The sequence below is a fragment of the Osmerus mordax genome, chromosome 2, assembly GCF_038355195.1.
Source record: "Osmerus mordax isolate fOsmMor3 chromosome 2, fOsmMor3.pri, whole genome shotgun sequence".
NCBI lineage: Eukaryota > Metazoa > Chordata > Actinopteri > Osmeriformes > Osmeridae > Osmerus > Osmerus mordax.
Genome location: NC_090051.1, coordinates 11997863 through 12024319, shown reverse-complemented (window position 1 = coordinate 12024319; position 26457 = coordinate 11997863). Strand labels below are relative to the sequence as shown.

At 47.1% G+C, this 26457-nt stretch overlaps 1 protein-coding gene across 1 annotated transcript in view; it reads right to left on the bottom strand.

The window, feature by feature from the left end:
* Positions 1-2709: 2709 nt before the first annotated feature.
* Positions 2710-26457, bottom strand: part of LOC136965363 (hyccin 2-like) — a 37539-nt gene continuing 13791 nt past the window's right edge. Inside the window, exons 2-12 of the mRNA XM_067259495.1 lie at positions 24695-24786; positions 22573-22649; positions 21844-21945; positions 18583-18762; positions 18139-18219; positions 13766-13881; positions 13402-13497; positions 13117-13233; positions 9670-9757; positions 8810-8966; positions 2710-5077 (exon numbers count right to left, since the gene is read on the bottom strand). Coding sequence (XP_067115596.1) covers positions 4254-5077; positions 8810-8966; positions 9670-9757; positions 13117-13233; positions 13402-13497; positions 13766-13881; positions 18139-18219; positions 18583-18762; positions 21844-21945; positions 22573-22623 — 1812 coding nt within the window. The 5' untranslated portion in view covers positions 22624-22649; positions 24695-24786 and the 3' untranslated portion in view covers positions 2710-4253. The remainder of the gene's footprint in view (positions 5078-8809; positions 8967-9669; positions 9758-13116; positions 13234-13401; positions 13498-13765; positions 13882-18138; positions 18220-18582; positions 18763-21843; positions 21946-22572; positions 22650-24694; positions 24787-26457) is intronic.

Here is a 26457-nt window from a genome sequence, read left to right as displayed (position 1 = left end):
ACAACAGGTTGTTTAGTAGTTGCACTATCCACATCAATGGTAAAAGGCAACCACTTCAGAACTGTACCATCACTAACACGGTGAAATGCCATGTTTACAAAATATAAGACTGTGGACTTACAACTGACACTGACAACAATACCAAGGACACAACTCACCTTTCTCACATTTTAACCCCTCCCGAGTATCTTGTTGTCTATTCATCCCCATGGTTTGTCTTTTTGTCTGTTGCCAACTGCCTAGTTTGTCCTACTGTTGTACTTATGTTGCCTGCTTTGTTTTCTCACCTGCCTGTATCCTTTGTTCACACCTACCAATTTCAGCCTGTCTTGATTATGATTGTTGTAAATAATCTTGCTTTTAACATTTTTATCACCTCTGACTCCCTATGTTTCTAATGTCCTGCTTTGTTTAACCTGCTTGTTTTTTTTTCTTGTATGTCTGTGGTTGTGTGCCGTTGTGCTTTTTAACCTGATTTTTTTCCTTAGCCCCTTCCCCTCTCCCTAAAAAAGCTTGTGCTTTTTGCCAGGCCATCACTGGAAATAAGAATTTGTTCCTAATGATTTTTTTGCCTGGTTAAATAAAATAAAACAACACACCCAGACACACATCCCTTACGACACAATATTTATTCAACAATATACAGATTAAATTCTCTACACCAGACAGGTTGTCATCTTTATATTGTCTTATCACTCTTTTGTACAGGTTGTATTTACAGGATTTAAAATAAGTCCTCTTTCCATTTACAGTGTTTTCACATCTTTAGTTCTAGATTGGATTCATCATTTGTCTGTATCGTTTCTACAGAGACTCTCTCCCCAGTTACTGGGCGCCAGTCTCTCTGAGTCACGGTCACTAGGGTAACACCCTCCCAGTGGAGATGACTTGAACACAACAAGGACAGCCATCTTGTTTTCAGTCAGGTCTGGAAGAGTCCCCCAGATCAGGTCTAGGTACTGTTGCTATTAGCCTGTACCATCTGTCTTTACTAGGGCACTCTGGGGACCCTGCCACCATAAACAAGGCTGAAACTCTCATCTAGAATAATCCTGCTCTTTAACACGAGAGGTTAATAGCCATACAAATTGAAAAAAAAAAGAGATAAAATGTTGCATAGAATCAACTCTGACCTCAGGAATTTGGTGATGTCAGATTTGACTTGCAGCGCTGACCAGCTTATAACTCCTGAGACCTTTAGACCACTCTATTCTCATGTCTAGCTTCTAATCTTTATTTATTCTTTTTTTTTGGTTTGGAAAAGAAAGTGATACATAGCTGTACTCTTAGGCTTTCATAAAAATAAAATAATTTGTTGGATGTGACATCGCTCAAAAGTACTATTTCTAACAGACCAAGACCCTGCGTTTGAGTGTATACACATTTGCACATATATTTATCATTTTGACAGAAAGAAGTGTATGAGGATGGGGGTAAAGTGCTTCATAATGTATGAGGACAAAGCCCACACTTTCACATGCAATGTTACACAAGACACTGAGGGATACTCCCCCATACACTTGGACTGAGCCAATGCACCACCAACTCTTGGGCCACTTGGTACGGTCCGGGGGCACTCATATTAATGACACAGACACTTGACCAGTTTGAACAGCGGGGGCGCCACTCAACACAGCAAATTCCAGCAGATGGTGACAGCTCTCTACATGAGGTGGAGCTCCACAGAGAGTGCGACATGGCAGAGACCCAGGTGTGTTGACTACAGCAGTAAGTGAAGGAGCAGGATGAGCTCCCACACAGACGAGGACATAGAAAATGATGCAACACAAACCACAAAACATACATAGTTTTACAAACCCAATAAGACTAGGCACACAGGCTCCATCCAAAATATAACAGCAGCAGCAGGAGGAATGTTCCAATTGTGTGTGTGTGTGTGTCCTCAGTCTAAAATACTTATTGACATTTAACAGTCAGTCATCCACATTATACAGTACAGTTATAACCACATGAGCTTGGATCTAGAATAGTTTGAAGACATCTCACACACACACAGACACCAGATGGCTCCTATAGAGAACAGGTGAGTTTGATTGTGACAGTGAGAGCACTATGCTGGGGTAAAAAAAAAATCTTTACAGAATTAATTTCAGAATGCTACACACCCAGGCTGCTTTTGGGACTGCGCAGACAGACAAACCTAACACCACTTTTATAAAAGAAAGAAAAAAAAGAGCCTAGTATCCCCAAAATAAATAAAAAATAAGGCAAAAAAAAACTTAAGACAAGCATGATAAACAGTGTTTCCTAGAAGGAGAATGCGCATTCTTGGCACTTTTGGCAAAGACGTGTCTGGAATGGACACTGGGTTTGTCTCCCAGTCTCTCCTAGCAGGGGGGGGGGGGGGGGCTGCAGGGGGAGCACCAATGGCTGGGTCCTAGCATGCAGAGCCAGGCAGACAAGACAGTTTCTTCACTCAGCCAGAGGGGGCGCTAGAGCTCTGCTCACACAGAGACATTCACTACACAGGAGACCTAATTCTGCTCCATGCACAAGGGAAATTGCACTTGCAAAAAAAGAAAATGACACCGTCATTGAATTTCACTTACATAACGAAGCAAGCAACTAAATAAGAAGCAGAGCGCTGTAGTAAGTAAGGTCATTCCAATTAGGCTGAATGACGTGCATGACCCAGGGTTTCAGAGACAAACAGCCCAGGCTAGCCTGTCAGAGGGCTGACAGCTCCAACAAGACTGTCCTCTGACCCCGCACCTCATACACACTGGTACAGTGCCGTGTAGACAGATAGTGTGTGTGTGTGTGAGAGAAACAAATGCTATTGGTCCTTGCTCTAGTCGTCCAAGTGACGGTGGATTAAGCCCCATCCCTTACAGGATGTTGCTGGGAGATAGCTGTTTGAGTGGCAGGTGAACACACGATGAGGTAGAAAACAAATGTTTGTGAAACATCACATCACACACAACTGGATGAACATCTTGGTGACAACTGACGTTGCAGTGACCCCCTGGAGCCTCCAGGGTCAGTGTTGAAAAGCCATGAGGAAAGTACAGTTCACAACCACAAGACAGCTACAGCCTCTACACACAAGATGACCAGGTTAAATACACCATAGAACAATAAGCCTTGCTCATCTCACAGACACAGCTGTGTAATTCTGTTATTCTGACAGAGGTCCATACAGTCATCATAACGGCAGCCAGGACACAGCGTGGGGGCAGGAGACAGGAAGTCCCTGGAGGTCCGACTTCCTGTTCCTGACTTCCTGTGCTTCACAGAGGAGACACCCTCATATACGCCACAGTAGACATCTACCCAGCAACTGATCGCATAATTCCAGTTGTTGATTTGACAACAGTATCAAGATAATTCAATAATGACAAACAATTGTTAACTTAATCACAAAAGTTCCAGCTGGGTATTCACTGTATAAATCAGTCAAAATAAAAAATGCTTGAGAACTAAGAAAAAAGAAAATCAAGCGAACCACTTGATTATTTTTCAATAAAACCATAATTGTCGCAACTCACGAAAGAAAACATTCTCAGCTACTGTCTTTGGGGTTGAGATTTTTCATCCAACCATAGACTCAGTAGATAAATCATAAAAAACACGTATGAACGCTAAGTAAAGAGACCGAACGAGAAGGAGATAGTTGGTACAGATTGCACGTGAGCCCTGGAGGTGACAGGTACGAGAGACGGCAAAACTCACCCCCCCTCCATCAGTCTCACTGCTCTTATTGCTGATTCAGTACAAAATAGACTCTGTGTTTCAGTCATAGACCTCTGAATGTCCCAGTCCCAGCAAGCGATGTCTAGTTTTCCTGTTGGAGCAGTGTGTCTGCAGGGTCTTCACAGGTGGAATGATCAGGATGGTCAGACACGGACCGAGGCTGTGAAAGACCAGGGGAGAGCTCTCGCTTTAGAGACCCACCCTGCTGTGCTCTCTAGAACCCTTCACTGCTCTCTGAAGACTTGATTCCACTGAGAAAGGGGGATGGGGACTGAGAACACAACCCCCCTTGAACAAAAAACAAACAAGCTTGGATTTCTGTACAAACACACACACACACACAGACAAGCACACTTCTCTGGTAGAAATGCTTGTTTTTCAGAGGAGCATCCAATCCCCTGGTCACACAAACAGGTAGAGAGATAAAAGGTGGGGGTAGGGAGGCTGGAGGGCAACCAGTGTGTGTGTGTGTGTGTGTAGGTATGTACAGTATTATATGTGTTTGGTCCACATGCACGTGCCTGAGTCCCCTCCCCATGCTACACCTGTGATATGATCTGCATGTTGAAACTGGGCGAGCGGGACTGCTTGGTGAGGGGTGCTCCAGGAGACAGCAGCTCCTGGCTCTCCTCAGGCCTCACCAGGTGCTCCTCCTGCAGGCTGATGGTGGAGTAACGATGGGCTCCTCCCCTGGAGCCTGCTCCCTTCCCTCCTCCTCCTCCTCCTCCGGACCCCAGCCCCCTCCCTCCTCCTCCTCTCAGCATCGCCAGGGCCCCTCCCAGGGCCCCCTCAGGCCCCCCCGAGGCCCCAAGACTGCTGGCGCTGCTGCCGTTCAGGTTGAGGGTGGTGCAGTCGAAGGACCTGGAGGAGGAAGTGCTGGCGGTTCGGACCAGGGCTGTGCCAGCAGGGAAGCTCAGGTGCTTCTTGATGGGGCTCAGCTGGATAGCGTCCAGGGCGATGCTGAGGGGTGGAGACTGCTGGCGGCGGTTGTGTCTGCGCAGCACCGCCTGGGGCCCAGGAGAGGAGAGCTCACGCTGTTTTCCCGCCTCCCTCTCTGCCTCCCTCTCTGCCTCCCACTCTTTCTCCCTCTCTCTCTCCCTCTCCTTCTCTCTCTCCCTTTCCTTTTCTCGCTCCCTCTCTCTCTCCTTCTCGCGGTCCTTGTCCCGACTCATGCGTGCGGTGACAGCCTTCTTGATGCTGCTGCCGCCCTTCTGGCTGCCGCCGCGAGGCCCCACACTGGCTCCGCCCCCGGCCTTGGAACCACTGGGCTGGCTGCTGTTGGATGCCCCCGAGGAGAAGCCCTCGTCTGGGTCGTTCACATTGAAGGACTCCTCCCCTCCGCTTATTCCGTCCGCATCTACACCTACACACACACACACACACACACACAGATACACACAGATACACACAGATACACACATACAGACAAAACAGGAGAGAAATGTGACAGAGAGAGATGTGGGTGAGGTAGGCAGAAACAGAGAGATTGATGAATATTCTTCTTCTGTAATCATCATCATGCAGTCATCCTCTTACGAGGCGTTGAGATTGAAACTCCACACACTGGCTGAAGCATGGAGGGATTATCTGTCAATATCATTAAGAGCAATAAGAGTGAAATGAAGCACCCTGGGTAGCAGGAGTCAAACCTGCCCGTCAGCCAATCACATCTCTCCTGACTGGCCCCACTGTGCCCTGGGAAGATAGCTCGCCCACTACGTTTTAATTACACTCTTAGAGCAGGCCAACCTGTTCTGACTGAAACAAACAAGTGACTAATAACCTTGAAGGCTGCAGGCGGATATAGGCTATGACGATGTTCATAAACTGATCAGAAGGGCTTTGATTGGGTTAATATAAAACCTTGATGGCTTGAATCGACGAGCTTAGCGATAGTTCAGGGTAAAACAAGGACTATCTGTCTGGCCACCTGTCTTTCTGTGAGATTAGTCACTCAGAAAAGGTCAGGGGTGTTGGCAGGCAGATTTGTCTAACTTCTGTCTCTCCCTTTAATGTATCTAAATAATGACAAGAGAAATAAGCTTGGTTGGAAAAATGGTTGCGCCCAGATGCTGACACACAAACTATGCCACCTATGTTTTGCACATAGATAGTAGATACTGCTTAACATGAAATACAAAGCTGAAATATAACTTATCAGTTCAACATTGAGAGCAATGTGCTCAACAAAACAACCGCACTCAATCCCAACAGACACACACATCCAGTCACCATCTAAATCCGAAAGCTGGAAGGAAGAGAATTGACAGAATTATCTGGAAAAAAAAAAAATATATATATATAATAAATAAAAAAGGTTGAAAGTCAGAAAGTTAAATAATATGTCACTGAACGGGAAGAGGAGAGGTAGAAGACTCTCCATCATGCAGCAAGCAAGACCGACCACCAGAGGGCTCCACAGGCAGACGGACCACCGGCAGGAGAGGAAGAGAGGAGAAAGAGAGGGGGAGAGCGGGAGGAGAGAAAGACATGCACATGACAGGAGGGCGAGGCCACACATTCTCTCCAGCCACGTCGCCTCGCTTCACCTGCCAACTGCATCTGATTGGCTGCATGCCGTGGGAGTTATAGGTGAGCCTGCCAATCTGAATGAGTTCAGCAAAGAACATAAAGTCCAGCCGTCTCTGATTGGATCAATAGCACTCCAATCAGAGGTGGGGAGGGGCCAGTCCAGTTTGTTCTAGTAACACAGGCAGGAACAGGATATACCATTTTTGAAAAAGAAACTGGTTTCTCAGAATGTGATTAAGAAGAAGAATCTGTTCTCTGCATCTGAAGGTTTTAATTTGGTTTTATGATGTCAGCTTCCTGGTATTAGATTTCATTCCAGGGGAGGTTCCATGATTAACACAACAGGATCTGGGAGCGGCAGCCAGGAAGCTGGCTGCCGTTGTCAGAGCCAACAAGATGCTCTGACATCACTCAAACATCAGCAGTTGAAAGATGACTAAGGCAGAAGGAAGAGGACAAACTTAGACAGAGGACCAGATGGTTTAGGGTTGCGCCGTGCGTGAAGCCCACAATGCAGTGTTCCTGATAAATGTTGGAACGCCGAGGAGACAGAGAGGCGATGCGCTGCTGGAGATGGGCGGCGCTTCCTGACTAGCTGACTACGGAACAACTTGCCACGTCAGACGGCCATCGCTGCAGGATTCTGGTCGTCCCGTTGGGAGGGTTGTACCCCTGCATGCGCATGCTCCCAGGTCCCTCACTCACTGAGCCTGCTAGTGACATCAGCTAATGGATGGAGGGATGGAAGGACGGAGAGATTAAGGGATGTAGGGAGGGAGAGAGATAGAGAGGTGGATGGATGGAGAGTGAAGTGAGGAGACAGAGAAAGAGAGAGATGGAGAGACAGAGGGATGACAGAGACCAGCTGGGAGCCCGCGGCCCAGCAGCACTCTCAGTCCTGGGAGGCAGAAGGTAGTTCTTCTGTGGATCCGGGAGAGAGTTCTGAGGCTCATTTTCTCAGGGGATCGGATCAAGCAGAACCTGCATTCTGGATAATCTGTCTGTCTGTTGCTTTTATAAGGTTGTTTATCACCATATCCCTGGTGAACTGACAGTTCAAACTCCTTGGGGTTAGTGGGTGGAACCCAGAGTAAAAGCAGGCTAGTGAGCATGCTCAGTGAGTCGCGGGCGTGTGCGCGGGAGGCAGGTAAGGCGAAGCATGGTGAGGTCAGAGCGGACTGATGAGGTTAAGGATAGTCCATGCAATGACCCCCAGGACACTTCCTTCAACCCCAAAACAGGAGGCTCCTTCCCTCTCTGGCCTGATGGGAGGAGGGGGGCACCTGGTAACAGGAGGACAATTTAGGGAGGGGGGTGGGGAGAGTGGGCAACGGATGACAGTGTCTGAGAGGGGTGAGCTGTGTGCTCTGGGGGAAGTGAGTAGCTAGTAACAGAAATAGGGCACCCCCCCCCCCTCTCTCTCTCACAGGAGTGGGGGAGGGGTCAAAGGTGTAAGGGCACCTCCGTGTCCTCCCCAGGCCCCTACCCTCCAGTGTGACGGGAAGGATGATGCGGGCCCGCCCTCCTCTCTCCGGATTGGCTGCTGGGTCCCAGGGGGTGTGGCTGTGGCGGTGGCTAGGATTGACGATGATGCTGAGCTCTGCTTCGTTTGAGTAGTCAAAACAATCTGGGAGTCAACAACACAACAGGAGGAGACGGGCTGCTTAGTGCCAAGGCCAAGCAGGTCCCTTCCGGACCACTAAGGGTCCCACCTCTGGGTGAGGAGGCCCTCTGGTCTGGGATCAGTTCATATCCTGCATATCCCAAACTCCCAGCCCCCACCTCCCCCCATTCAGAAAAGGGATGGGAAAAACTGATCCCAGATCAGACTCTACGGGCAGCTTCACCCATGATTCCAGAAGCTCTATGAAGCAAGAGAAGAATGGCAGAAGACTTATATTAGCCTCAGACAGTCAACAATCAAACACACACAGACAAGCTTGCTCACTCACACACACTCTCACAAGTTCAAGCACACTATTACACAGACTCTCACACACAAGCTTGCTCACATGCACGCACACACACACACACGCACGCACGCACGCACACACACACACTCAGACACAGAGAGACAGGATGAGCAAAGAATAAGACCAATCCACTAGCATGAAAGTAAAAGACTAAATGGTGACATTTCCAATATTGCCAGGTAACAATATTGGAGTGTGTAGCACAGGTGATGCGGAGGGTTAACACAGAGCAGACCTCGCCACAAGCAGGTGGCAGACAAGGACTTCACTGGCAGTCTGTTTGGCACGGATAGTGTGTAAACACACATGATAAAAGATAAGCCATTTTCAGTTAGTTTATCATTGGTGCTAGGTCCTTCATCACTTGTAAACTAGGTGTAGTAATTCTCACAAAAACACCAGACACTGGAAACAATTGACTGACAGTAGTACTTTGAGTAGGCCTTAAACTACAAACTAAGATAGTCAAGAAAGTAGGTCTAAACCTACAAATTAAGGTAGAGAGTAGGTCTAAAACTACAACCGTTTCCTGTCAAAGAGTTCCTGTTTCCCCCAGTGTGTCGGAGGCCAGCAGGGCGGTGCTCTCTCACCCTCTCTCTTCCAGCGGTGCCGCCGAATGGAGGCGGTAGTGATGGCAGACATGGAGATCCTGCTTATGGTGGGCGTGACCTCCACCTGGAGGAGCTTGCGGCCACGCGGCTCATCTGGGGCGCTCTCTGGCAGGGAGCTCTTCATGGCGTTCCCCAGCTGGTACATACACACACAGATATTTTTTGGTCCGTTTTTATTGTCATTCAACAGTACAGACTGAGTGCACATATGAATGAAATGTTGTTATACTGGCTCTTAAGTAGTGCTCTAACTAAAAACAGTACTCCTGTGTGGAGTGAATAAAAATAAAAGTAGTAAGTAGCAAATAGTATACTATAGCTAACCATGTAAAATATAAATATTATAATAATATGTATACAAAATAATAAATATGGATATTGTAGATAGCATATAAATACAAAAATCCCTTGCTAACAGCGGAATATAAATACATTTCTTGCATATCGCAGACCAGTTCACATGAGGCAATATGTTCACACATGCAAATGCAGCAAGCAGGAACACACACATTCACAGAAACACAACAGGATGAGGTAAACATATACACAGTATGTTAAATGTATAAACTGTATTTAATAGTGTTCTATTATTCAGTGTAGGCCTGTGTGTGTGCAGGTATGTGTGTGTGTGCAGGTCTGTGTGTGTGTGCAGGTATGTGTGTGTGTGTGTGTGCAGGTATGTGTGTGTGCAGGTCTGTGTGTGTGTGCAGGTCTGAGTGTGTGTGCAGGTCTGTTTGTGTGCAGATCTGTGTGTGTGCAGGTCTGTGTGTGTGCAGGTCTGAGTGTGTGTGTGTGCAGGTCTGAGTGTGTGTGTGTGCAGGTCTGAGTGTGTGTCTCACCAGGAGAGGCTGTGAGTACAGCTCCAGCTGGGCTCTGTACAGGATGTCCTCCAGAGATTCCCTGCCCATCTCCCACTCCCCGTTGTATCTGCAGACACACAAACATTAAACATCCTTACCGAGCACATGTCACAGCAGAGTGGCCACGGGGCGCGGTCCAGGCAGTGTCACTGGGAGCTACAGTTTCAGGTTGGACTACAGCCCTTAATACGGCCACCCTATCACCCCACCATGGCCTGCCTGTGCTGGCAGTTGACCTGCCCTTCACATGTCAACAGGCTCCAGTCATCCACATAGGTGACCTCTTTAGATTACTAATTAGGCCGTAAAGTGAACCCTGTTATCGTTTCAACCCGCTCCACAGTCTGGCATCTACACAATCTTTAGCTCATAAAAAAGAACGAGTCCTGCTAAGCTACCCAAAAAAAGTTTGTCGCTGAAATTCCAGTCGATTGTCTATTTTGCCGTGGCGGTCCGCCAAGACTAAATTTCTGCCGCCATAGTATCAGAAATAGGGCTGTACAACATTTTAGGACGTATATGTGATTGTTAGAGTGCATGTCGGAGAATAGCATGGATACGCGCTTCACACCGCAGTTGAGATTGTGCGTCTTTGAGAAGTCGTATAGCTAACTTGTCAGTTAATTTAAGCCTGTTATTGTATTAGTCTATATTCTTGCTAATTTAAATTAAATTAACTGGTGATCTGTATTATTCCCCTGCTAGCTAAATTGCACATGTCTGTTGATTCGATAGCGATTGCTGCCTTTGCTTACGTTTGTATTTTCGGTGCATTACTATGCAGAAGTAGTTTTAATGAATAAATAGTGGGTTTATTGTTATTATTTGCTACAGAATGCTTATCCTATCAAGCTCAAATGAAGCAGACAGTGTACATGCTTTCGAGTACCTTAATCGATAGGCTACTGACCAACGTCAATTATTAATACGTCAATTAATAATTGGCAGCATTTATGCCATTTAGAACATACTTTATGAGTGGAAGGTCTCTAAGTAGCCTAACCTTATTGCTTTAGGGGAAATAGTACGAAAATATGTGTAATATTACATTAGTTATTAAACTAGGCTATTACATTAACCTGGGGGGGGGGGGGGGGGGGGGACACACGACAGACTTATGTCGTTGTTGTAACATTCATTCATTCATTCTTCCACAAATGAAAACACTGATCAACCATAAAAACAATCGTAATGAAAAATATTAAATATGATATATAAAACTGTACAAAACAGAATAAGGAATAACAGATTAAGGACACTCAGTCCTCACTGTCAGTGTCAGGACAGTTATCTCCCAGTTCCTCAGTTTCTTTTGTGTTGGCACAATTACAACAATGACATAAGTCTGTGCAACACAGTCCTGCAGAAAAACATGAACATCTGCCTGTCTCACACGCACTTTTGCAGTCGCAGTGTATCACATGCAAAACACTGTCAGGGGCCGAATTTCTGTTACGTTCAAGGTCCCATCCTCTATTTGCCAAACATATCCATCCATGTTGACAAAAAGCAGCTACCTTATTGGTGTAGAACGATCACGTGTCGAACCGTGCCACCAAAATCCTATGAAAGTATTGTTGAGTGGTATCTCTCTCTCTCTCCCTCCCTTCCTCTCACTCTATTTTCCTTTTTCTTTACCCCCTCTCTCTTTTCGTCACACTCTCCCTCCCTTTTGTCTGTGTATGTGGCAGGTACATACAGTTAGGTCCATAAATATTTGGACATTGACACAATTTTCATCATTTTGGCTCTGTATACCACCACAATGGATTTGAAATGAAACAATCAAGATGTGCTTTAAGTGCAGACTTTCAGCTTTAATTTCAGGGTATTTACATCCAAATCAGGTGAACGGTGTGGGAATTACAACACATTTGATATGTGGCCCCCCACCTTTTAAGGGACCAAAAGTAATTGGACAATTGGCTGCTCAGCTGTTCCATGGCCAGGTGTATGTTATTCATTTACATTTAGTCATTTACATATTCCCTCATGGGAGTTCGTTATTTCATTGACAAGGAGCAGATAAAAGGTCTAGAGTTCATTTCAAGTATGATATTTGTGTTTGGAATCTGTTGCTGTCAACTCTCAATATGAAGTCCAAAGAGCTGTCACCATCAGTGAAGCAAGCCATCGTTAGGCTGAAAAATCAAAACAAACCTATCAGAGAGATAGCAAAAACATTAGGTGTGGCCAAATCAACTGTTTGGTACATTCTTAAAAAGAAAGAACGCACTGGTGAGCTCAGCAACACCAAAAGACCCAGAAGACCACAGAAAACAACTGTGGTGGATGACAGAAGAATTCTTTCCCTGGTGAGGAAAAACCCCTTCACAACAGTTGGCCAGATCAAGAACACTCTCCAGGAGGTAGGCGTATCTGTGTCAAAGTCAACAATTAAGAGAAGACTTCACCAGAGTAAATACAGAGGGTTCACCACAAGATGTAAACCATTGGTGAGTCTCAAAAACAGGAAGACCAGATTAGAGTTTGCCAAAAAAACATCTAAAAGAGCCTGTACAGTTCTGGAACAACATCCTATGGACAGATGAGACCAAGATCAACTTGTACCAGAATGATGGGAAGAGAAGAGTATGGAGAAGGGAAGGAACTGCTCATGATCCAAAGCATACCACCTCATCAGTGAAGCATGGTGGAGGTAGTGTTATGGCATGGGCATGTATGGCTGCCAATGGAACTGGTTCCCTTGTATTTATCGATGATGTGACTGCTGACAAAAGCAGTAGGATGAATTCTGAAGTGTTTCGGGCAATATTATCTGCTCAGATTCAGCCAAATGCTTCAGAACTCTTAGGACGGCGCTTCACAGTGCAGATGGACAATGACCCGAAGCATACTGCGTAAGCAACCAAAGAGTTTTTTAAGGCAAAGAAGTGGAATGTTCTGCAATGGCCAAGTCAATCACCTGACCTAAATCCAATTGAGCATGCATTTCACTTGCTAAAGACAAAACTGAAGGGAAAATGCCCCAAGAACAAGCAGGAACTGAAGACAGTTGCAGTAGAGGCCTGGCAGAGCATCACCAGGGACGAAACCCAGCATCTGGTGATGTCTATGGGTTCCAGACTTCAGGCTGTCATTGACTGCAAAGGATTTGCAAATAAGTATTAAAAGTGACAATTAGATTTATGATTATGTTAGTTTGTCCAATTATTTTTGGTCCCTTAAAAAGGGGGGGGCCACATATAAAATGTGTTGTAATTCCTACACCGTTCACCTGATTTGGATGTAAATACCCTGAAATTAAAGCTGAAAGTCTGCACTTAAAGCACATCTTGATTTTTTCATTTCAAATCCATTGTGATGGTATACAGAGCCAAAATGATGAAAATTGTGTCAATGTCCAAATATTTATGGACCTAACTGTACATGGTGTGTGTGTGTGTGTGTGAGAGAGGTACATACATGGCATGGTAGATGGCCGTCAGCATCTGAACCATGAAGTCAGGGTCCAGCAGCACACGGTTGCACGGCTCTCTCCATAGCTTCTGCTGCTGCCGTGGAAACCCACACACACACAACCTGCAGCGCACACACACACACACACAGGGATGAGAGATTATATCTGGTGGGTTAATAAACCTGGACTTCTGGGGAACGTCGGGGCAGGGGAAAAAAAGAAGAGAGTAGAGGAAATAGGGAGAGAGAGTGTATGTTTACTCCAGGTTATGGGTGTGTGTGTGTGCTCACCGTGAGCTCATTCTGCAGACAGACTGGTAGGAGGAGAGGGGCATGTAGACCACAGCAGAGTTGTAGCACAGCATGAGGAAGCAGAGCACCTCGAACCTGAAACAACAACTATTCAGCTTAGGAATAGCGCCTTAACACAGTGGGCCACAGAGGATCACACCTGTGTCTGTGTGTCTGAGCATGTGTGTGACTGCGTGTGTAAGAGAAAGAGAGGGGGTATAAAAAGGGAAGGACGGGAAGAGGATTGTGTGTATGTGCACAAGAGCGTGTGTGTACCAGTGTTCGTGTATGTGAGACGTTTGGGGAGAAGACGTGCATTTGTGTGTGTCCCCTCAGGGAGTGTGTGTGTGTGTGTACACCTCACCTGTTCTGGGCAGTGAAGGTCTCTCTCTGGGGGTGGAGCCCGCTGTAGACCACCTTGATGAGGTCATGGTGACTCAGAGCTCCTTCCGTCAACGCCATGGAGCCCAGGCTGGAGGGCTGGAGGACACACACAATATACGCAGTTAGAATATTTTGATAAAACTGGATACATTCACCACAGGAGGTCTGCTGTGACAGTGGAGTTCATATTAAAGTTCAGCAATACATCACACAAGAGGAGAGAGAAGGAGGAGGAAAGAGAGAAGGGAGAGAGAGAGCGGGAGAGAGAGAAGAGGAGGAAAGAAAGAGGAGATGGGGAGAGAGAGGAGGACAGAGGAGAAAGAGGGAGATATGGAGAGAATCAGAAAGAGGAGGACAGAGAGAGAGGAGGATAGAGAGGTGAGACAGAGGTGCTGAGCAGACAGGACAGGTAGCTGAGGAGGACAGGCTGGAGGGGATGCTAATGCAGCGTGTCCACAGATCAGCATGTGTGACGTCCACTGGAGCTCTGACGCCCTCCGGCCTGTACACATGGGAGCACTCACGTGCACACACATAAAAACTGCACACATGCATCGAAAATACTCCCTGCCCCTACCAAGCCCTGCTTCCATCAACCTGACAGCACAGAGAGGAGCACCTCAAGCTTGTAATTACATCCATAAATCCCACCACCACCACACACACACGCACTCAGCAAATACGATGGAAGGCTCTATAAACCAGTAACTACCTGGACCTGCTGTACACACACACACACACACTCTCTCTCTCTCTCTCTCTCTCTCTCTCCCATAAGGGTGGCAAGCCATCCCTCTTCAGAATCAATAAGTCAGCTGATTGGTTCTGTGGCTAAACACAAGGCTAAATACACACCAGGCTAACAAGCTCAATGGATGGAAAACTTATGATGTTTACACATATACTCCTTTTTGAACTAACCAAACTCAGTCCTCTTAAAGTGAACCATGAGAAAAGGGACTGCTTTTTGCGTTCACACCGTCAGTTCATTTGAAAGAGGACTCAATTCTTCTGGTACACTTCAGTTCTGATTGGGCCTCAGTCCTTCTGTTCCCACTATCTGGAGCTCAGACCTTTACTGCTTTGGATTATGGGTAGTTTTCACTTGGATTTTTTTCTGATTTAATAATGTTTATCATTGGTGCCCAAGCCGCGAAGCGGCGCAGCCACTTAAGTGTTTCTACCTTTTCTTATAATTATTATTATTGGTGGCCAAGCCGCGAAGCGGCGAAGCCACCTTAAGGGTTTCTACCTTTTCTTATAATTATTATTATACATCTGCAATGGGAGTCTATGGCAGCCCCTAGAACCACATGGTCAGAAGTTGTGAAATTTGGCACACTCTTTGGGACCTGTCCCCTCATCACTTTCACCAAGTTTCATGTCTCCCATTTCAACCCTCTAGCGCCACCAATGGGTCAAAGTTGGGTGTGTTTACACACGTTAGTACACAAAGGTGTGTTTACACACGTTACCTTTAAACCATATGCCGCATTTTCCAAAATGAGGTATCATTGGATTCCCTGGATCAAGACAAGTTCAACGCACACTATGACGTCATACCCAGTCATATAGATTCTCCGCCATTTTGAATGTTAAGGAGAAACGTTTTTTCGCTACTCCTCCTACAATTCTTGTCGAATCTTCTTCAAAATTGCCACAGATGATCTTCAGACCAAGCCTCACAAAAGTTATCCCCTGGAGCTTTGATTTTCGCAACCGTTTGTTAGTTACAGCCAATCAAATTCAGCAACTGATCCGGAAAAAGGGAAGTGAGGTCATATCTTAGTGAATCTTTGATGCATTGACTCCAAACTTGGTGTATGGATTCATGACCCTGTTATTAAGAGGTCCGAAAAAGGTAGGGTCATTTGACCTCTAGGGGGCGCTACAATAGGCAAAATTGTGTTTTGACCAATAACTGTTGATTTGTTTGTTGTATTTCAGTGATTCCTATGTCTCGTGATATCTTAGGAGAGCCCATGTCTGACGCATGTTAATGCCTGATACCAGACGAATTGATGAGGCCGCCATTTTGAATGAATAAAACGTTTTTTCCCTACTCCTACACAATGTATCCAATATTCACCAGATTTCGCACAGATTATCTTCAGACCACAATCACCTTGACATGTCAAAATAGGACTGAATTAGAGCTGTTGGGGCAACAATTTGGGCCAAATCTGACCACGCGTGCCACAGGAGAAATGGCTTACTTTTTGTATACAGTAACTGTACACAGCAATTCCCAGCGCTGAAAATGGCTCACTGGGATAAGACGGGCTCCTTTTAAGTGCAAGGTCGTAGGTTCGAATCCAGCCAAAGTCTCAAGCATGTCATGATACTGGTTTATCTGTTTAGTGATGCCAGGTATGCGACAGTAGCTGTCGAGCAGTATAATCATAATCGTCACGATAATGTTTCATTCTCAGGGGATTTATACTCAGTCAGATTTATTGTGCTTTGTCGATATATAGTGATGCTACATATAGCCAGTGCATCGGATTTCTTGCATCATAACTTCTGAACAGATTTGTCATAAATCACAAGATTGGTCTCTTCTGATTCTAAGTGGCATACTAACTCGAAATATATCACACTGTCCCGTGTCTGCCATTTTGGGCGTCGGCCATTTGGAATTTTCATTAAAACAAACTCCTCGTTCGCCGTTGCTCCTATTTTCATGGACATGTAATCAAATCATTTTCAGACCACAATCACCTTGACATGTCAAAATAGGACTGAATTACAGCTTTTTATACTTGGGTCAAATCTGACAACGCTTCCCACAGGAGAAACTGCTTACTTTTTTTTATACAGTAACTGAACACAGCATTTCCCTGCAGTGAGAATAGCTCACTGGGATAAGACGGGTTCCTCTGAAGTGCAAGGACATAGGTTCGAACCCAGCCACAGTCATCAAGCATGTCATGATACTGGTTTATCTGTTTAGTGAAGCCAGGTATGCCACAGTAGCTGTCTAACAGTATAATGGTAATAATTATCATTCTCAGGGGATCTATACTCAAGAAGAGTCAGATTTATTGTGCTTTGTAGATATGTGTCCTCTAACCTCTAGGAGGGCGATCCCATGTCTGACACATGTTAACTTGTGATACCAGCCGAATTGATGCCGCCATTTTGAATGAATCAATAAAACTTTTTTGTCCTACTCCTCCTACAAAATATATCAAATATTCACCAAATTTGGGACAGATTATCTTCAGACCACAATCACCTTGACATGTCAAAATAGGACTGAATTTCAGCTGTTGGGCCAAATCGGACAACCGCTTGCCACAGGGAAAACTGCTTATATTTTTACCCAGTAACTGAACTGTGATTTGCAGCACTGAGAATCGCTCACTAGGATAAGTTGGTGTCCTGGCAACGGCAACGTCAGAGGTTCGAATCCAGCCAAAGCCAACGAGCTTGTCATGTCTCTGATTCTCTGTTTAGCGACACTGTAAGCCACTGCAAAGGAAGCCAGGTACACCGCAGTCGCTAGCTACCTGTAGTCAAGCTACAAGCTATAGTCAATGCAATCCTCACACAAACTATCAAAATGATTTTAGATTTTCGAAACCGTTTGTCCGGTACAGCCAATCGAAATCGGCAGCAGAGCCGCCAAACAGAAAGTTGTGTCGTATCTCAGCAAATCTTTGATGGATTCACGCCAAACTTGCTGCGTGTACTCGGAACACTCTTCTGAGGATGTCGAAAGTTTCTTCTGGGTCATCTGACCTGCTTGGCCACCCCATTGCTGCTTGCAGCTATATTTTTATATGTTTTTGTGCGTGGTAGACAGTTGCCGTTTGATGTGTTCTCTGTTACATATCTGGAAAAGTGCAGGACTTTCTTCCTCTGAGAAAACTACTCCTTGTCCACTGGTATTACCAGCGTTACCAACTGCCATGGCTCCGTGTTTTTTCGAATGTACCAGTCAATAGCATGTGATCTGTCTACGGCAAGTCTTGAGGGATATAATACAATGGCAAAGGGCGAAGCGAACCTGGAGTGCTTTGAGTTCACAATGCACATGTTAAACACACCACAACGCGGACTTGAAGCAAACTGTACTGAGACCACCTGCCGAGTAGGTCTGAGTATGGTTGGTTTCAGAGGGGTCTGAGTTCTTTTGGAGTGTTCACATATGCGCGGAAAATGCTGACTAATCGATCCAAGTTCGTTTGGAGGGCTGAAAGGGACCACATTTTCTCCTTCTCCTGATCGCCTCCTCTCCCTATCTAGCACTCCAGATAGGAACACGGAGTGGGAAGGAGAAAGTGGGGGTTGTGATGACAGAGAGGTGAGGTGGTGAGGGAGTGATAAGGATGCAGACAGGGGTCTTACCTCGTGGTATACTGAAGGCTTGGACAGAGACGGAATGGTGAAGGACAGCAGCTTACTGTTGCCCTCTTTATCCACTATCTCCTGCAGAGGGCGATAGAGAGGAGACAGGGGGAGAAGAGAAGGGGGAGAGAGAGTGGAGGAATTGAAGGAGAGAGAGAGCGAGAAAGAAAGAGCGAGCGAAAACGAGAGAGAGCTGTGTTATTAAAGGTTGTCTGGCTGAGTTGGTTTTAACAGTCTGGTGAACTCTGGAGGTCAGTTGTGTGAGGGGGTCAGAACACTGTCACCATAGTAACAACTTCTGGACACTTCTGGTCCTGCCACCCCGCTTGTAATCCCCCTAGAGCCCCCCCCCCCTGGTCCTAACACACACCGCTCCCCGCCCTGGTCCTACAGCCCCCCTGGTCCTAAAACTCCCCCTGGGTCCCCCCTGGTCCTAGCACCCACCAGGTTGTAGATGCCCAGCAGTAGGGCTTCGACGCAGCCGTTGCTCTGGCGCTCCCTGCTGGAGGTGAGGCGCAGGTACACCCAGACCAGCTCAGGCAGGAACTGCAGGGTGAAGCGACGCAAGCGCTCCTCTGAGCTCCGGTACAGCTCAAACAACTGGTGACACACAGGCTCCAGGAGCTGGGGAGGTCACACACACACACACATGTATATATGTAGGACACGCACATATAGGACACACACACACAAATGTAGCACACAGAAAACACACACACGACACACGTATATAGGCACACACACACACACACTCAGCAAATTGTCAGGGAAAATGTCAGACTTCACCAAAAGACAAACCCCTTGCCAGACAGTAAAATCCATTGTGGCATCCGCCAGCTCCCACTTCTGCTCTCAGACAACACATCACTCAGAGGAGTTAATCTAACAATATCAAACAAAGGCAGCCAACCACGGGCCTGACTTGCTAACAGAGCAGCGCCACCTCACGTGTGTGTGTGAGCAGGAATCTGCTTAAGGCCTGGGGCTGTCTACTAGCTCTGAGTCTGCCAGCGTTGGGTAGAATGAAGATAGGTTATCTAGTCAGCCAGATGATGGATGGAGTCTGGGAGGAGAGAAGAGATACAGCAGCTAGCTGTTTCATACTCCTTCACCTCCATCCTCCTCCGTTCTTCATCCTCCCCTTTTTCTGACTTACTAAGAAGGCATACACTAGGGTTTCTCTCCATGATTCTCTCTGGTTTTTGCTCTCTCTCTCTCTCTCTCTCTGACAGAGAAGGGCAGATAAGGATGGGGGGATGAGAGGAGGACAGATAGCAGAGTTAGAAAAGAGAGCCGACTTGGAGAATGTGTTTACACTGGGCTGGAGCCAGCTCAACTGACAGCACACATTGCACTGGACTTTGTACCTGTGTGTGTTACCTGTAATGAGTAACCTTTCAGTACCGAGTTTGGCAGGATGTTAGTCTCTGCACCTAATCTATCATGAGTCTCCAGTAATGCAACACATGCACACACGCACCTCTTCTTGTACCATTTCCCCCAGTCATCAACAGTTGTCGGCTAACTTTAATGGAATCAGTCCTTCTGGAGAGTCAGGGCTTTGAGTGTGTGTGTGACTGTGTGCATGTGACTGTGTGTTTGTGGTGTGTCTGTGTGTGCGTGTGTCGCTGTGTGTCTGCACTATGGCGAGTAAAGTCTCCTATATAGCTATTCAGGCCAGCAGGGGTCTATAACATCTTGTACCCCTGTTATCTGACCTGCAGATTCTTCTGGGTGATGACACATCCTGTCTCCCAGGACAACAGCCTGGCACTGCCAGCTCGCCTGCCCGTCTAACAGCTGGTGTGTGTCTCCCAGCTCTATGCACACCTCTTGAGAGCAGTCACCATTTCATATCCTAAAATCAGGCCTCAATCGAGAAGGTTGGAAGGCCTCCTCTATCCATTTCTCTGTCTTTCTTTCCCTCTTGGACTCTCTGTCCGCCTCTGTTTCTCTCTCCACTTCTGTCTGTCTGTCTCTCTGTGTCTGTCTGTCTGTCTCTCTGTGTCTGTCTGTCTGTCTCTCTGTGTCTGTCTGTCTGTCTCTCTGTGTCTGTCTGTCTGTCTCTCTGTGTCTGTCTGTCTGTCTCTCTGTGTCTGTCTGTCTGTCTCTCTGTGTCTGTCTGTCTGTCTCTCTGTGTCTGTCTGTCTCTCTGTGTCTGTCTGTCTCTCTGTGTCTGTCTGTCTCTCTGTCTCTGTCTCTCTGTCTCTCTGTCTCTCTGTCTCTCTGTCTCTCTGTCTCTCTGTGTCTGTCTCTCTGTGTCTGTCTCTCTGTGTCTGTCTCTCTGTGTCTGTCTCTCTGTGTCTGTCTCTCTGTGTCTGTCTGTCTCTCTGTGTCTGTCTGTCTCTCTGTCTGTCTCTCTGTGTCTGTCTGTCTGTCTGTCTGTCTCTCTGTGTCTGTCTGTCTGTCTGTCTGTCTTTCTGTGTCTGTCTGTCTGTCTGTCTCTCTGTGTCTGTCTGTCTGTGTCTGTCTGTCTGTCTCTCTGTGTCTGTCTGTCTGTGTCTCTCTGTGTCTGTCTGTCTGTCTCTCTGTGTCTGTCTGTCTGTCTCTCTGTGTCTGTCTGTCTGTCTCTCTGTGTCTGTCTGTCTGTCTCTCTGTGTCTGTCTGTCTGTCTCTCTGTGTCTGTCTGTCTGTCTCTCTGTGTCTGTCTGTCTGTCTCTCTGTGTCTGTCTGTCTGTCTCTCTGTGTCTGTCTGTCTGTCTCTCTGTGTCTGTCTCTCTGTGTCTGTCTGTCTGTCTGTCTGTCTCTCTGTGTCTGTCTGTCTCTCTGTGTCTGTCTCTCTGTGTCTGTCTGTCTGTGTCTGTCTGTCTGTGTCTGTCTGTCTGTGTCTGTCTGTCTGTGTCTGTCTGTCTGTCTCTCTGTGTCTGTCTGTCTCTCTGTGTCTGTCTGTCTGTCTCTCTGTGTCTGTCTGTCTGTCTCTCTGTGTCTGTCTGTCTGTCTCTCTGTGTCTGTCTGTCTGTCTCTCTGTGTCTGTCTGTCTGTCTCTCTGTGTCTGTCTGTCTGTCTCTCTGTGTCTGTCTGTCTGTCTCTCTGTGTCTGTCTGTCTGTCTCTCTGTGTCTGTCTGTCTGTCTCTCTGTGTCTGTCTGTCTGTCTCTCTGTGTCTGTCTGTCTGTCTCTCTGTGTCTGTCTGTCTGTCTCTCTGTGTCTGTCTGTCTGTCTGTCTCTCTGTGTCTGTCTGTCTGTCTGTCTCTCTGTGTCTGTCTGTCTGTCTGTCTCTCTGTGTCTGTCTGTCTGTCTCTCTGTGTCTGTCTGTCTGTCTCTCTGTGTCTGTCTGTCTGTCTCTCTGTGTCTGTCTGTCTGTCTCTCTGTGTCTGTCTGTCTCTCTGTGTCTGTCTGTCTCTCTGTGTCTGTCTGTCTCTCTGTGTCTGTCTGTCTCTCTGTGTCTGTCTGTCTCTCTGTGTCTGTCTGTCTGTCTGTCTCTCTGTGTCTGTCTGTCTGTCTCTCTGTGTCTGTCTGTCTGTCTCTCTGTGTCTGTCTGTCTGTCTCTCTGTGTCTGTCTGTCTGTCTCTCTGTGTCTGTCTGTCTGTCTCTCTGTGTCTGTCTGTCTGTCTCTCTGTGTCTGTCTGTCTGTCTCTCTGTGTCTGTCTGTCTGTCTCTCTGTGTCTGTCTGTCTGTCTCTCTGTGTCTGTCTGTCTGTCTCTCTCTGTCTGTCTCTCTGTGTCTGTCTGTCTGTCTCTCTGTGTCTGTCTGTCTCTCAGACTCACCTCGTTGTTGGGTTCCTGGATGACCCTGTAGATGGCTGGCACCAGGCTCTTCTTCAGGTGAAGGCTGCCTGCATAGCTGGGGATCTGGGCTTCAGGTAGGGTCTGTGTGTGTGTGTGTGCATGGCAAGGGAGAGACAGAGAACCATACATTAGCCAATATTCATAGACAGTTATTAATTTGATTTAAACACATTATTTATATTATTTCAATACATACGCATACAATTCGCATGAACAACAGTAGCACCTTTATGAAATAACATGAATAAGACCCCCACCCCCCCCTCCCCCCCAGATGAGCCAGTGTCCCTTTAGGGCAGTGGAGTGTGTGAGAGGGTGTGCTTGTGTGTATGAGGTAACAGCAGGCCAGGGCATGGTCTCTGTGTGAGGATAGAACACTGTGTGCTCACATGAAGGACTTACTCTGACTCATACCACTCCCTCTCCCTCTCTCCCTTCACCTCTCCCTCCATCACTCCTCTCCCTCCCTCCACCTGTCCATCACTCTTCCCTCCTCCCCCCACCACTCTCCCTCCCTCTCCATCACTCCTCCCTCCATCCCTCCTGTCATCACTCTCCCTCCCTCTCTTCCCTCCCTCCATCCCACTCCTGCCTCCATCTCTCCATCCTTCCCTGCCACTCCTCCCTTTATCTATCCCTCCCTCTCTCCCTCCTCTCCATGGTACTGTCATGTAAGCCTGCAGACCGAGCCAGGACAAGAGCACCCACCTTGAATTCTGAGAGCCATTCCTCGACCACGCCACGCTCCGAGCCCAGCATCTTCCTCAGAATCCCCCCTCAACTGCCTGGACAGAGACAGAGGGAGGGGAAGAGAGGTAGAGGTAGAAAGAGGTAGAGGTAGAGAGAGGTAGAGGTTGAGAGGTAGAGGTAGAGGTCGAGAGAGAGGTAGAGAGAAAGGTAGAGAGGGAGGTAGAGAGAGGTAGAGAGAGGTAGAGAGAGAGCGGTAGAGAGAGAGCGGTAGAGAGAGAGCGGTAGAGAGAGGTAAAGAGAAAGAGATAGAGGTAGAGAGAAAGAGATAGAGGTAGAGAGAGGTAGAGAGGTAGAGAGAGAGAGGTGGAAGAGTACAAGATGGAGTGAAAGTGAGAAGAAAAAGTGTTGGGAGCAGATAGACAGAAACCAGATGATTAGAGTCCAGAGGTGTAAGCCCTGTCTCCGCATGAACCTCTCAGGATCTACCAGAGAGAACCCTGTCCCTCCAGCACCATCTAGCCTGCTGGTGAGGGACGCTACAGGGCTTCTACCCCGTGACCTTGTCCACCAGTCGTGTCCTGGGACCAGCTGTCACTCGAAGATCCAGCATGAGGGAACCTACACCACGCTTCTTGTCACATAGCCTCCCACACATTCAGTGCAAATGTCTCTGGTGACATGCTAGCAATTGTAGAGAGGTGACATGAGCAACCCTCTTATCACTCTCTCCTCCTTCGGTCTCTCTTCACCCCTCATCCCCCTCTCACTCCCCAACCACATCTCTTTTTTTCTTTCTCCCTGTGATTTCATCACCACTGCAGATACCGGCAGAGTCTGGCCACATACACAAACCACCACTTACTTGATATTCCCATGAAGGATATCACTGTGTATTCAACACTGCTTTAGTCAAGGTCACACACCAGGCGTAAGAAAATTGTACAAAAGTGTTTTCCAGGCTAGTCACATGACACAGCTGTGTGGTGTTTACGTCATGCTGGCCTTGCTCCAAGGAGACCTTAGCCTTCAGAACCCACCTTCTCCTTCCTCTTGCTCCACAGCACGGTGTGTGGGGAACTAGGAATTAGGGATTAGCTGCATTCATCATCAACTGGAGCTGGGACTGGTGGCAGGGATCACTGTGCTGTTCTGCCATGTAATCCAGTTAGGCCACACACTGGATATGTAGAGACAGAAAGACAGAGGGACCCGCTAGCTACCAGCTACTGTAGGAATGTTCATCCTGACGACATGGGGGTTGCGGAAACATTAGCGGATTGGACTTGATTTGGGCTGACTGTACTGCAGGTACATGCATACTAAATGTTCCAATGCTCCTCTCTCTCATACATACGCACATCTTCCAGTGTCCCTTCACTCTTACTCCTCATACTCCCTTTAAGCCCCCCCACCTCCCCCTACACTCTCTATAAACCCCCCAGGCCTGGGCATCTGCTGTACCCACAGCATGCAGGATTCAGAAGTGTTCAGAGGTGTTTAACAGTGTTTAAAGGTTACCCATGCTGAACTAATCCAGCATGAAACCCTGGTCCCACTCTGCATCAGGCTGATAGGATGTTACAGAACAAAATTAGAAGAGCAAAACAAGATAAAAGATTTTATAGACTGAATACAATAGATAAATAGATGGAATACAGAAGATGGATACGATGTGACAGGTAGATGGAGAGCGAATGACAGAGGAAGAGAGAGCGAGCGAAAGAACGGCAAGTCCTCTCTACAGTGAGATGAATATCTGAATCATTCATATCTTTCTTCCGGGCCATTCCCACTTCCTTCAGACTTCAGGAAGGCTGCTGTGAGAGAGAAGCACTGCTCCGAGAAGCTGTGTTCAGCTCTTTCTGAAACGCTGACTTCTTCCTTTTCCCTGGCCTCAGTCACACAGTCTAACTCTCAGGAAACTCTCCAGGGAATCTGTTCCCATGCAGACCAAAGTGAGGGGGACAGTTTTATGATGGTCTTGGTAACTGTCTGTATGTTGTCCGGGGTGGAAAGGTGTTGTACCCAACACACAGGGTCTGGAAATGTTGCTAGTGTTTTACTGCTATTGTCAATCCTTGCCCTCACTCACTCCTCAGAACTCACCTCTCTCTGAGCCCCTCCCTCCCTCAGAGCTCACCTCTCTCTCTCTGTCACCCTGTCTCAGATCTCCAGTGGGAGAAGAAGCCGGGTGTCTGTGTTGTCACACATCGGTCAGTCGCTGAGGGTCACCTGCACAAAACAAAACACCAGTCATCAATCAACCAATCAAACTATGATTAATTAACCAATCAGTCAATCAATGTCACCGTGCAAAAGACAAAGACGTGTTGGTTTATGAGGGGGATGGGGCGTGTTCATTATATATACTGTACACAAGAATGTATTCCATGTTTACAGCTTGTGTGCTCCAGAGTTGCATGTTCTGTTGGCCTTTAAGAACTCGATATAGTGAGCACACACCCACTGTTACTCTTAGATGAAATACCCTCAGCTAGGATCCATAAGTGGCTCTTTCTACATCACAGGGCCACAAAACAAGAAGTCCATTCTGAGAGTTTCAAACATATAGGCTACACACACAAACACACACGTGCACGCAAGCACATACTCGCACGCACAGTTTAGCTGAAGGACTCTTGTATTAGCATGCCAGCGTAAGCAGAGAGATTACCATGCGGTCTCGAGCTCAAGTCCTAGCCCCTTCCACAGGGCCTGTACCGAGAGCTTTGAAGCAGCTATTTTCCATTAGGAGATGAATAGGACTCATGCTATGTTACTCATCAGGGTGCAACGACCTCACTGAGAGCTGATGATAGCAGTATGCAACAGCTAATAACCACAACCAATGCAGGAAACTTAACTAGCCTACAAAGTAAAACCCTATAGGTATGTCATGGTACTTGAATTGCATTTTTCAAGTTACACTATACGTATAACATGAAAACATGATATATGTGTGACTTGATATATGTGTGAGTGTGTCTGAAAGTCATGTATTATGATATACTTCATCCTGTACAGTACTTCACTAGCATCCTTCTCTAACTATTTTTGAAGACACCAGCGTTGTGGTCACACAGCCTTCATGACCTTCCTCTGCACGAAAGCCCTGTCCTGGACAGCAGAGATAAGGAACCACAGGAAGAGGGGGAGGGAAGAGGACAGAGGGAAGAGAAGGAGGAGAGGGGTAAGGAATGGGTGGAGATGGGAAGGGAAAAAGAAGTGGACATGATAGCATTGAGGACCACTTCACATGCAACCAACATAAGAGCCATCTGGTGTCGCTCTCTCTCTCGCTCTCTCTCTCGCTCTCTCTCTCGCTCTCTCTCTCTCTCGCTCTCTCTCTCGCTCTCTCTCTCGCTCTCTCTCTCGCTCTCTCTCTGCCTCTCTCTCTGCCTCTCTCTCTCGCTCTCTCTCTGCTGGGTGAGGCCTGGTCATCAGACGCCAGGTCTTAGTCACCTGTCCTCCAGCCACCTGTCTAGGATTGGAACCAGCAGGGAACCATGAGGAGGGAAAAGACGGCTGCCTCACTCTGGAAGTGACTCGAATTTCGGCCTGCAAGCGTTGCCCTGGAAACAAAAGTTTGACACTGCGGTAAAAAAATAGAAAAGAAAAAAGAACACAAAGTCAAAGACAAAACTAAACCTGAGCCGTGTTTGTCGTGACCAGTGTCTCAGGGCCAGGCCTGTGGTCTGTGTTATTCTCCTCTTTCTAGACTGTCCAGTACAGTATAGGTGGCAGTGTGATCATGTGACGGGGATCTCTGGCACGTCACCCCTCTGTGTTCACACAGCCATCATCAATAGCAACCGTGACAGCAGGCAAGTGGCAGGAACAACAGACAGAGGAGATAAAACAACCGGAGTTCCTCTTTTAGTTCTGGTAAATTAGCAACTGTGT